Below are 13,649 nucleotides of genomic sequence, written 5' to 3' on the forward strand. Positions count from 1 at the left end.
GTCCTTCTTAAAAATGCAATTTGTAAAATTCTCCGTGTTACCTCCGGTGTCCCACAAGGGAGCCTTCTGGGTCCGCTACTTTTTACATTATCTTTCCTCAATTATAACTCAATCTGGCGTACTTTTGTACGCAGATGATGTTAAATTATACTTGCAGTATAAACCCATTTCGATGATCCTTATGTAACTAAAACTGGGATGCAAATCTTAACTTACCTTCCTATTCTAGTAGACTTCTTTTGATAAACTTACCATCCCTAGCCAACCGTAGAACGATGCTTGGTACTATCTTTATTTATAACCTTATACATGGTGATATTGACTGCCCCGACTTAGAAAGTCGGCAAAACTTTTCTGTGCCAAGTAGATTAACTAGAAATTATATTCCCCTAATTTTAAATCATTGTAGATCTAATTATGTCTTGCATGAGCCTTTCAGAGTATTATGTTCAGACTATAATAGACTTTTTCCTATAATCTCAAATCTTGACTCTCTGCCGCTCCTAACTTCATTGCCACAAAATTGATCCTACTATTACTTTTTTCCCCGGCCATTTACCTATATTTTCTTATCTCGCGTCTATCTTCTCGCGAATTGTGCCGTATGATACACGGCTGCACCCCTCGTTCCGTTGGGCGGGTAAGTGGGCCGTGGGACTCCGCGCAAAAGAAAAATAATAAAAATAGGTCAACTCGAATGTTAAAGTTGAGGCAAGGATGCCCAGAAGCCGTTTTTACCATTCGGAGCCCTTTACGGCATTTAAAAGGACCCACGCCCTTGCAAAATACAAGGCACACTTGCCAATCCATGCCTTTGAGTGGCCAGGAAAGAGTAAAGATTGTATGATAATGGGATAATGTCAACCCCCAGATCTTCTCAACATAGATCAAAGTTAAGGATAAAAAGGACATTGGTAAGGATATTCACCCAACAGTATTTTGTAGGCCCTGCATGATGGTTTCTACAAATGACTTGCTTCTAGAAGCCTTGATCCTGAATATTAAATTTTAATTTTTTAACACATGCTGTTGATTTTCTTTTTACCTTGTAAACTCAAAAAACTTTAACTTATATTTATAATTAAAGTGTAACAACAAATAAATTATATGAAGTAAATAGAAGCCAATTTGGATGACCAAAGCTCGAGATAAAAGAAAGAAAGACAAGCCAATAATTTTTAAGATAGGCCCTTGTGACATTCTTTATTCTTTTTCAACACTTTTTGTATTATTTACTAAGCTAGTGTAATTAATTGGATTTATAGTTGAATGATTTCGATTTTATGAAACGTTGCTACTGTTTGACGTGCTAAAAATATATTCGTGCAAACCAAACTGGATGGAAAAACAAGGCAAAATCAAAAACAACTGACGAATCAACAAATTTCTTAAAATTAATCATTTAAAGCTAAAATCATATCACGTTTTTTTTCAAACAACAATTTAATTAAGTGTTGAAACCATTTCCTCTCTGCCTTTAAAGGTCATTTAAAAATCGGAGAATATTTTATATAAATTGTGAGTCTGATTGCAATAGTTTTATTTAGATGTATACTTACTTATATCCGGACATTTTTCTATTAATGTGTTAATATGGAATCCTGCATTGTTATGCCCGTGCAAAATGTTCGATATAAATTGAGAGCTTGATGAGAGCAATCCGCTTGAAGTTCTTATAGCTTTTCCCAACTTTGAATGACTGGTTGGTGACGTAGGTGCAGATGTGCACGTTAAATAAGGTGAGTTGTTTTCACGACTGATGATTTGTGAAGAGTGCAGTTCATCATTAAATGTTGACCGACTTTTTTCCCACTCTAACTTTTTCTGGACTCGCAGATCCTCAGACATCGTCCATTCTAAATGAGCGTTTTGCAGATTACTGGAACATTCGTTTCCCTTAATAAAATCCAAAGCTATAAGGGCCCAAGCATTTAACGTTTGTACAGCTTTATTTAATCCTTCATTCATTCCAGGTGGATTTATTTCGCCCTTTGCCTTTATATTTCTAAGATTTTTATCATAGTTAATTGACTTAAATCGATTTGATTCAGAATCTTGTACACTCTTCTTTCTCGCCATTTTCAAATAACGTTTGATTGTATCGCTTACTGACTGTGAAATATCTTCATCAATCGAACTTTTCCTACAACTTAAGCTCGATGCGTCGTATCCATCCTGCTTGTCTAATTCTTCTAAATGTTGTAAATTATTATCGCAACTTCCAATCATTAACTTGTACTGTGCCGCCAAACTTTTTAGTTCGCTAAGCTGAATAAAACTAGTTTGAGTTCCACATGTTTTTAAGCTTTTTTCAATTTTTGTTCCTTTTAGAAGGTTTTGCTTTGGAAACTCGGAGCTCTGCTGAATTTTGTGAAGATCTAAGTAAAGTGAATTTTTCGTGCTTCCCAAAATTTTACTGGATTCACTTTGTTTAAGACATTGTTTGCTATTACGGTTATCAAATTGATTGCTAGTTATACTATCATAGTTACCAATTTTTGACAAGTTAGACAGTGAAGTCGACCGATTAGCATTGTTTTTTGATGGTTCCTTGGAATGTAGGATCCGATGAAGCTGTTGTTTCTTAAGTGTACTGTAGATTTTTTTTAAAAGTACTTTGTCATCAAGAATGATTTCGGATACATCACTAAATTCCAAATGAATTCCCTCTTGTCCAAACATAAAAGATTTAGATAAAAGTTTTAGACGGGAAACGAGCTCTGCTTTAAGAGTTACGTTTAAGGATATTATAGTCTCTTTGTCATTCTTGTTTTTAAAAGTTGGTCTTTGGGCACTGGGTGAAGATGTTTGGTCAGGTCGAACCGTTTTAGTGCCAAGTAGAGTTGTTGTTTTGTATACATCGCGAAGCTCAAGATATGTCTGCAATAATTCAAGGGTTCTAACTTCATTGTAATAACTATTGGTTGACTCAACTTTATTTTCAGTGCGTCTAGCACTTGTGTGCCTCGACAGCAGTTTCAATCTCCGCTTAGAACTGCTAATTGCTCCTGGGTATGAGGTTCGTCGACTCCATAAAATAAAACTTGGTTCAGATAAGCAGACACGTTGAAATTGCTCTTCTATGAAGTCAATATTATCTGACCCTGGCTGAGATCCGTCGGTAACAAGCTTACGGCCTGCATCTTTCATATATCTCCAGGTTTTTCGAGTTAAAAGCCAGCGCTCTCGTTTTCTTTCCTTGTCTTTTGTGCTACAGCGACGTAGTCTACTACCAAAAGAAACTCCTCCAGATTGGTTATTCACAAAATTAGTTGGCTTGCGAGTATTAACATCATCTGAAGAGTGTGGCTCCAATGACGATATTTGTGATACAGGGAGACAATTGTTCAGCTTGTCAAGAGCGTCATCCAAAGGTCCTGACCTTTTTTTTATGGCAGACACAGGGCTTCTTAAGGTTGTTAGGTACTTCGTTGGATCCTCAGATTTTCCTTGCAATTCCATGTTATGTTGACACAATAAGTTTGGAAATAGCCGTAAGTTAGTATAGACTTTTCTATATTATTAGAGTGTGAATTTTAACGTATTTATTGTTTTTTAACACGCCAAACCACAACAAACAAATTTCAGTTGAAGTTACTTGAAGCACATCACATATTTTCACATTGCTTATTTTCATATGTGAGTACAGATTTAATTATTATATTTTGACACTAGTAAGGGTGCAAGTAAGCACATCTGTTTATTTATAAATATTCTTTTTTTTGAGAGGCGTTTGCGTACGTATACAAAAAATTGGTATTTTTATAGATACATTTATATTTAAATGCACACGATTATTTTAAAAGAAATAAAGACTCTTATTAAACGTTCATCAAATTGTATTAAAACAATTTTAAAAAAATTAAAAAACCTTTTATATTATTAATAAAAACTTTACTACATATTTAGACACTGTTAAAGAAATGAATAGAGCACGCAAAATACCGCCGAATGCTTGGCAAGAAAGCATGTATGTATATACATATTTAAAAAAGAAAATTTATTGTCTGAAAAATACATGAATGTTTCCGAAGTTCTCAAGACATTATTTTTGAACGTATTTATGGTACACACGCAAACTGCTTATGTATGTATATGTTCATATAAAAAGTCTCTTTTATAAACAGCTCACACACAAGATTTCTGTCTAACAAATGGTTTTACTATAAGATTTACTTTATATTTCTTTATTAAGATGCTTATACCTGACATTCCTCTAGGTAAGGTTTTATCTTCGTATGTGCAACAATCCGTTGACAGTGATTTTATAATTGAAAAGGAAATCTGAACATACCACAACTACTATGAAAAAGTTCATATACTAATATCAACAATTCTGAATAAGCACTTTGATGTCATGTCAATACCTGGAACTAAAGCGGTTACATATTTTATTAGGTATAAACATATATTTTAAATCATTAAATGCGTACATTTTTAAAGCTTATCTAAATGTTAGTGAGAAATTTAAAATTATTTGAAACATTTTCGAGCCAAATCTATCGCAAACTAGTCTCTTAATTTCAAAACTATTATAATACGATTTTCGGCCATCTGTGGAACAAAAAATTGTTTTGAGAGAGAAGCAAAGTACAACAATATAATAAGAGTTTTTATACCCTTGCAGATGGTATTATAATTTTGGTCAGAAGTTTGTAACGCAGTGACGGAGACGCATCCGACCCCAGAAAGTATATGTATATATTCTTGATCAGGATCAATAGGGGAGTCGATATAGCCATTTCCGTCTGTCTGTTTCAATATCGTTTGTGAGCTCAGTTTACAAGCTAGCGATCTGAAACTGTCACAGTCGTCCTAAAACATGTGTGTACAGATCAAGTTTGAAAAGCGCTCCGATCGGACGTCTATATCCTATAGCTCCCATAGGAACGATCGGATATACCTTGCAAGAATTGAATATATTTCACGCTGTGTAAAAGCTATTAACATGCATCTTTCCAAATCTTATTTTTGTATGCATACCTTGATCAGGGTAAAAGCGAGTGCTGACCGGACGTCTATATCCTATAGCTCCCTTAGGAACAGTAGGGTAAAATCGGTTAAAATTTGATGGCCTTCCTTTCTCAACTGCTAGTGTTGTACCATATTATTAAATTCTTTAAGTTGAAAATTTTATAAAATTGTAAATACCAATTAAACGGTATCCAGTAATTTTGTAATCCGATACTAACACACATACTTAATTAATAATTTGTATATAAAAATCTCCATTTAAGAGTTATTTTTTATTTTTATTGAGATTTTATTTATAAGAGTTCGATTTTTCTTTCAAAATTAAAAAAAAAAATATTCAGATTTGTCTGAAATAGGAGTTATTAAAATGTGTAATAAAAAATGATTCGAAACTTTTATTTATAAAAATCAATATAAAAGTCTTTTCGTTGCATTTAAACTGAAGTTTTTTCTCCACCACCCTATGGCACAAATACAAATTAAATTTTTCTTTAAGCCTAGTACTCAGATCGACGAAAACTGTCCGCCAGTCATGAGAGAGAGCGAGAGGCAGCAGACTGATTTTGCCAAGGTAGTTGATAATATCTTTTAAATGTTCTTTGATGAACTTTCGAAATTTTGGTCACACTGGAAAGATTAAAGTTTTTACCCTTTCGAACTCGTTTGTCGATCTGAGTACTAGGCATTAACAAAAAATTAATCGGAATTGAAGCAGTTCAATCAAGTATTCAAGGGGAATTAGTTTACTATTTTAAGGTACATAAATCCTAAGCAATTATAAAAGCCTAGTACTCAGAAAAAACAATCTAGCTAAGCCTTTCATGAGCCTTTCAGAGTATTATGTTCTGACTATAATAGACACTTTCCTATAATCTCAAATCTTGACTCTCTGCCGCTCCTAAAACGATTAATACTAACTTTATTGCCAAAAAATTGATCTTACTATTACTTTTTTCCCCGGATTTTTATACCCTTGCAGAGGGTATTATAATTTTGGTCAAAAGTGTGCAACGCAGTGAAGGAGACATCTCCGACCCTATAAAGTATATATATTCTTGATCAGGATCACCTCCTGAGTTGATATAGCCATGTCCGTCTGTCCGTCTGTCCGTCTGTCCGTCTGTCCGTCTGTCCGTCTGTCCGTCTGTCCGTCTGTCTGTCCGTCTGTCTGTTTCTACGCGAACTAGTCTCTCAGTTTTAAAGATATCGAATTCAAACTTTGCACACACCCTTCTTTCCTTTGCACGCAGTATATAAGTCGGAACGGCCGGGATCGGCCGGCTATATCCTATAGCTGCCATATAACTGATTGATCGGAAATGCCATAACTTTGGTGTTTGTCAAGTTAGGAAGTTGGGATTTTCTATGGGTTTTATATATGGCCAATCAATCCGACATACCAAATTTCATAAGGATCGGCCGACTATATCCTATAGCTGCCATATAACTGATTGATCGGAAATGCCATAACTTTGGTGTTTGTAAAGTTAGGAAGTTGGGATTTTCTATGGGTGTTATATTTGGCCAGCCAATCCGACCTACCAAATTTCATAAGGATCGGCCGACTATATCCTATAGCTGCCATATAACTGAACGATTGGAAATGCCATAACTTTGGTGTTTTTAAAGTTAGGAAGTTGGGATTTTTTATGAGTATTATGAATGCATCATATGAATAATTTTGGAGAATATAATTTACAGAGTATTCTGCAAGGGTATATCAACTTCGGCTCCGCCCGAAGTTAGCTTTCCTTTCTTGTTATCTATATTTTCTTATCTCGCGTCTATCTTCTCGCGAATCTTGCCGTACGATACACGGCTGCGCCCTTCGGTCGGTTGGGTGGGTAAGTGGGCCGTGGGACTCCGCGCTTAAAAAGAAAAAAAAATCATGCTTTTCGCTCGCGAGTGAACTACTATATTAACTTCGTTCATAAACTTAAAAACTATTTTAACTGTTTTATTATACCCGTTACTCGTAGAGTAAAAGGGTATATTGTATTCGCGCAAAAGTATGTAACAGGTAGAAGGTAGCGTTTCCGACCCCATAAAGTATATATATTCTTGTTCAGGATCACTAGCCGATCTAGCCATGTCCGTCTGTCTGCAGTTCCTACGCAGCGCAAGTTTGTTTCAAAATGGTGACACGCCCTTTCTGACGCCCACAAGCCACAAGCTGTCGCCACAGTTTTGATGGTATTATGAAAATTTTAATTGATATGTATTTGTTTCGTCAATACCTATCGATTGGCCTAATAAAAGTCTGCCACGCCCACTCTAACGCCCAAAAACCCATTAAACGCTTAAGCATGGCTAGCGCCTACATTTCTACATGGGGTAGATGGCGCAATACAATAGCGCTATCTAACGGATGACTTTGGAACAGCTGGCCAAGGTGCTCACCAGAGTCAACGTTAATTCTCGATAAGGATTTCTATTAAAGGAAATTGCGATGGCTTTCATTTGTCAATACCGAACTATATCCCAAGAACTATGCAAATCAAATCAAGTTAGCCAAATTGGAGGTCTGAGTCAAACAATGGCGTATGTGTGTATGTATGTAAGCATATACATATGCATGTATTTACATTGTACACAGTTGCAATTGCCCGGCAATTATAATATTAAGTTGTTTAGCTGAGTAACGGGTATATAATAGTCGAGGCACTCGACTATAGCGTTCTCTCTTGTTTTGTATTTCTGTTTTGCCTTTTCGGTTCTTCTAACTCCGCCGTTTTTCTTTTGTTCGTTATCCGTCTATATTAGCTGTTACGGCGTTGCTAGAAATAGTTTTCGACGAGCTGATGGTCTCCTCTCTGCGCTGAATTCGCACTTTAATAGCCGTAAGCTATTAGAAGAGACCCCTAATCGGAAAAAAGCCGCTGGTGGTAAGCATCAAAATGGCTTCTCCGCAACCGCGATCAAAAGAACAACGGACTATTCCGGCGTATCATCAGCTGAATGCAGCTAACCCTCAAATGTTCATAAGATCAGAAGCTAAAAAAGATTCGGTATCCGAACAATCCTTAACAGAATGCATGCGACCAGGGACTTCTAAGAATAAAATTTTCGTTTCTCGGCTTTTCCCTGATCAAACATCTTCGGATGTATTGTCTGATATACAGGACAAAACTAAAGTCGTTTATAAATAAAGTAAATAGAAGTGGGCCAAGGTGGCTTCCTTGTGGGACGCCTGAAGTAACTGGGATCAAATTAGAGAAAGAGCTTTTAAAGAGGACTCGTTAAGTCCTACCACTTAGATAACTTAAGATCCATGTTAGAAGATCACATGGAAACCCTAATAAGTCTAGCTTTAATACAACAAGCGAGTGATTTACTAAATCAAACGCTTTACTAAAATCAGTGTAAACTACGTCAGTCTGCATGAAGCCATTTATTACAAAAGATGTCAGCTCCAAGAGGTTTGTCGTCGTAGATCTTCGCCTTATAAATCCATGTTGACATGGAGATATAATCGATCTACAAAGATGTTGCAAATGGGGTATAATAGTGTTTTCGAAAAGCTTTGGGATGGCGGATAATTTGGATATGCCTCTGTAATTACTTGTATTGCATTTATTTCCTTTCTTATAAAGGGGAATGACAAATGACTCCTTCCAAATAAGTGGGAAATGAGATGTTTTTAAAGACAAGGTAACCAATTTGTACAGAGGTCTACACAGAGTTTCAGCACAGTATTTAAGCACGCAGCCTGGAACTCCGTCCGGACCCGGTGAATAGACTGGCTTAACTTTATGGAGATCCAAAAGAAGGGAGCTTTCGCCCAGCCTCGGACAAAAAATCAAGTTTGACTTAAATATGGCATTTAAATAACACGGCTTTAGACGGGATGAAACAGAATATGTTGTTTGGAAGAACTAGAATAGATCGGCAATTGCCTGATCAGAATTTGCCGTAGAGTTTTCGAATGATAGCGATGCAGGGTAGCAGGCTGATTTACGCTTAGTGTTAACAAAATTATAAAACTGTTTTGGATCTTTTGAAAATTGGACCCTACAACGAGTCAGATATCTTTTATAACACCGGGCGTTAAGCACGGTAAAATTTGACCGAGCCCTTAAGTATCGAGAGAAGGCAGATTGTGAACCGCACATTTTAAATTTATTGAAAAGTCTGGACTTAATATTTTTTAGGTGTGACAACTCCTTATTAAACCATGGAGGTTTAATTGAATTTGACGGATAGTATAACGGAACACACAGATAAACGAAGGAATTTAATGCATTATAAAAGATATTAACGACCTCAGCCACGTTAGTGCATGAATAAAATTTGGACCAGTCATACCCGGATATAAAAGTATTTAAAAGATAAAAGTTTTCCCTACGAAAGCAGCGCATTCGCTTAACCGACTTTTCGGATTTTTTATTCAGCTCTGTTCTTGCGTCTACAGTCAGCTCTAGAGTTCGATGATAAGATCTTCCGGTTGTGTAAGTGGTGATGTTCTTAATAGAGAAACGCCTTCTGAATTTGAAACCAAACACAATCCCAGTAAACGTCCTAAGGAGTTTTTAACATTGTTCACTTGGGATAGCGCAATGTCAAGCAAGTCGTCAATAAAGTCATGAGAGAGGACTCCTTGAGTCCTACCACTTTTTTTTTAGATAACTTAAGTGCAATTTTAAAAGATTACATGGATACCCTAATAAGTCTAACTTTAATATTTACAAGAAGCGAGTGTAAACTACGTCAGTCTGAATGTTCTTTCTAAAGCCATTTATTACAAAAGACGTTAGCTCCCTGAAGTTTGTCGTGCAGAGGTCTACACAGTATCAAGCACGCAGTCTGGAATTCCGTCGGTACCCTGTGAGTAGATTGGTTTAATTTTATGGAGATCTAAGAGAACGGAGCTTTCGCTTAAGCTCGGTCAACTGTGAAGCCAGCCGAGGCAGCCATATGAACGAGATGGTGTTTTATACATAAACCGCAATGTTGAGGCTATCCAATAAAAAAAAAATTTTGAAAAATATATACTCGTTGTTTTTTTACAGCGATTTTTAAACGCAAATCTTTCGTGGGCCACCCTGTATTATATGAAAAGTAAAATATTATCCGAGTACAAATAGTTAGCTTACTAAGTAAGCCTCTTGTATTCTGATAGGAAAGAAGAAAGAAGGAGGCTAGTTTTTTGGGGCACAAGAGGATATGGAGGGCGCTGGGGATGGTTCTTGAATGGTATTTTCCATTTTTCCTGAACTATTCTTTTTTTCTCTTTACTTCGTATTTTTTTACAAATATGCCCCGGGGCCAGAAAGAGCACAAGGAATACCAATCATAAATGAATTTAAATTGTTTATCCTTCAAATCATCAACTTGGATTTTGTTACGGATATAAGCCGTAATATCCATTGATGAGAGGTCTGGGGTGAACCGTGAAACAAATACTGGTATTAGCTGGGGCACGGATACATATAATATGTTACCGTTTTAAGTATCACACATGCGATCCTTTTTGTTACTCCAGAATTTGTATCTGCACCACCAGTATTGGCCGGTAATCCGGACTGTAAATCATCATGACGTGTTCTGTATCAGTGGATGTACTAGTAGGACTTTGCCTTGTGGTGTAGATCAACCAGCAAAATGATGTTACGCTGTTCCTCTTGCCTCCTCTTTCGGCTCTGAATTGGCAGCCCTTTATATACGGGGTATTTTTTTAAGTCCCACGGCCCACTTACCCGCCCAACCGACCGAGGGGCGCAGCCGTGTATTGTGCGGCACGATTCGCGAGAAGATAGACGCGAGATAGGAAAATATAGGTAAAAATCCGGGGAAAAAAAGTAATAGAAAGATTAATTTCGTGCCAATGAAGCTAGTATTACTCGTATTAGGAGCGGCAGAGAGGGACACCGGAGGTAACACGGAGAATTTTAGAAATTTAATTTTTAAAAAGGACCCTTTGTGACCTGCCATTCAGATAACTTGAGATCATAGAACAGAACGGAATAGAACAGAAAAAAACGGTTTCGCTCTGAGCGCGAGCGAGCTCATTCAAGAACCTATAAATCGGTTGCTCTCTGAGTCTGTTCGTAGAGTCTGGAAAAGACACTTATTTGCACACCACCAAGAAACGGTCGACAGTTATTTGCGAGCTCTGCTTGAGATCCATCTAAGAAGATCAACTGGAAAACCTAACAGGTCAAGTTTTTGAACTAGAAGTAAGTGATTTACAGAGTCAACTGCTTTACTAAAGTGTAAATGACGTCTGTTTGAAAACTACTATTGAAACCCTTTATAACAAATGTAGTAAGCTTAGAAGGTTTGTGATTGTGGATCTACGTTTAATAAATCCGTGTTGACACGGAGAAATGATTGATCTACAAAGGTGCTGCAAATGAGTAGTAATTTTTTCAAAAAGCTTAGGAATAGCTGAGAACATAGAAATACCTCTGTAGTTACTGGCTTCCAACTTGTTAAAAACTCCTCACAAATCCCGATGCAGAAGAGCGGCTTGGCAACAGCGAAGGAGGCGAGAATGCCGGAGGAGTGAATTGCCGGAGTAGACCCTCACACGCGCACGGTGAATTGACGGTACAGCAGTGGACCTTGGACCGGAGGAGGGAAATAACGTGACTTCCAGCACCTACAAAAGGACGGCGCAAGCTCAGCTCAGGGACGGTACGAGTGGGAGAATCGGAGCGATTGCGTGAACGCGGAAGAAGTAAAGTCAAACGACAAGTCTACAAGGCTGTGGCTACAACGCTGAGATCCAACGGTGTAAGGTCGTGGTCAAACCGAACTTAAAGAGTCCTTGCGTGGTGTCAGGCGATGAAGGCAACTAGACGATAAGGGAGAACCCAGTTCCACCTGTTAGACGATACACGTTGCCGACAAAGTCCATATTGAACTCCCGAAGCCTGCGATAAAGGTGACTAGGCGATAAGCTGAAACATTGTTTCACCTGCTAGGCCATACATCTTGCCGGCCCCGGTATCCGTCCCGATCTCAGACATCTGGAGCAGCAAACCAGAAGCGACGCAGAAGCAGCAGAAGCAATAAGGCTATAATAAGAGAAATAATAAGCCAGCACAATTCCAATCCTTGGGCACGTTATCTTGCGTTATCCTTTGGGCACGGGCAATCACACATTATAAATTCGGTGGGACGAACTCACAACCTCTCTGAAAACTAAAGAATCAGGTCGTTACATCACATTGTAATTCAAATAAAGATGTTGCTTAATATTTAACGTACTTGCCTTGCTTGCTAAGCTTAATTATTATACCCTTGCAGAGGGTTTTATAATTTTGGTCAAAAGTGTGCAACGCAGTGAAGGAGTCATCTCCGACCCTATAAAGTATATATATTCTTGATCAGGATCACCTCCTGAGTTGATATAGCCATGTCCGTCTGTCCGTCTGTCTGTCCGTCTGTCTGTCCGCCTGTCTGTCCGTCTGTCTGTCCGTCTGTCTGTTTCTACGCGAACTAGTCTCTCAGTTTTGAAGATATCGAATTGAAACTTTGCACACACCCTTCTTTCCTTTGCACGCAGTATATAAGTCGGAACGGCCGGGATCGGCCGACTATATCCTATAGCTGCCATATAACTGATTGATCGGAAATGCCATAACTTTGTTGTTTGTAAAGTTAGAAAGTTGGGATTTTCTATGAGTTTTATATTTGGCCAATCAATCCGACCTACCAAATTTCATAAGGATCGGCCGACTATATCCTATAGCTGCCATATAACTGATTGATCGGAAATGCCATAACTTTGGTGTTTGTAAAGATAGAAAGTTGGGATTTTCTATGGCTTTTATATTTGGCCACTTAATCCGGCCTACCAAATTTCATAAGGATCGGCCGGCTATATCCTATAGCCGCCATATAACTGATTGATCGGAAATCCCATAACCTTGGTGTTTGTAAAGTTAGGAAGTTGGAATTTTCTATGGGTTTTATTTTTGGCCAATCAATCCGACATACCAAATTTCATAAGGATCGGCCGACTATATTCTATAGCTGTCATATAACTGAACGATTGGTGTTTTTAAAGTTAGGAAGTTGGGATTTTTATGAGTGTTAACAATGCATCATATAAATAATTTTGGAGAATATAATTTACAGAATATTCTGCAAGGGTATTTCAACTTCGGCTCCGCCCGAAGTTAGCTTTCCTTTCTTGTTATTTTTTCACAAAATTCATCGATATTTAATTTGATCAATTTCATCACACTCGCAAACATCCTAATTTGATCGAAAAGAGCATTAGTTCCAAGAAAATTATTGGCACTCATTTAACTTTTAAATTGTAGCCACACTCTGATTTTTGTATACCCTTTCAGATATTATTATAATTTCAGTCAAAAGGAGACCTTTTCCACCCTGTAAAGTATATACCCTTGGCCCTCACTTAACACGGGGGTTACGTTCCTAGAAATCCTCGTGTTAAATGAAATCGTGCTAAGCGAAACATGGATTCAGTACAAAATATGTTCTCAAAATTCAAAATTGGCAGCCAAAAAACATTTTTTATTGTTCAAATTTGGTGTTTTCATTAAAGTTTCATACATTTGATCAAAATTAACCAAATGTTATTAGGTATATGCCTTTGCATTGCATTCATATTTTCAAAATTAAAAGTTTGTATTAAATTAAAAAAGTTGCTTCATTTAATTAATTAACAGGTTAATCTTTATAGAAACTTAAAAATGTTG

At 37.2% G+C, this 13,649-nt stretch overlaps 1 protein-coding gene across 6 annotated transcripts in view; it reads right to left on the bottom strand.

Moving 5' to 3' along the window:
• LOC108044212 (rho GTPase-activating protein 6) overlaps nucleotides 1-4,227 on the bottom strand; it is a 70,888-nt gene extending 66,661 nt beyond the window's left edge. For 5 of the 6 annotated variants that reach the window (XM_017123129.2, XM_017123127.2, XM_017123128.2 and 2 more), the window contains exon 1: nucleotides 1,560-3,954. In XM_017123129.2, coding sequence (XP_016978618.2) covers nucleotides 1,560-3,462 — 1,903 coding nt within the window. In that variant the 5' untranslated portion in view covers nucleotides 3,463-3,954. Of the gene's footprint in view, nucleotides 1-1,559; nucleotides 3,955-4,205 lie in introns of those variants that run through there. The other variant, XM_017123132.2, reaches the window with a different exon arrangement.
• Between the last annotated feature and the right edge of the window lie 9,422 nt (nucleotides 4,228-13,649).

The sequence above is a fragment of the Drosophila rhopaloa genome, unplaced genomic scaffold (genome assembly GCF_018152115.1).
Source record: "Drosophila rhopaloa isolate 14029-0021.01 unplaced genomic scaffold, ASM1815211v1 contig_203, whole genome shotgun sequence".
Classification (NCBI taxonomy): Eukaryota; Metazoa; Arthropoda; class Insecta; order Diptera; family Drosophilidae; genus Drosophila; species Drosophila rhopaloa.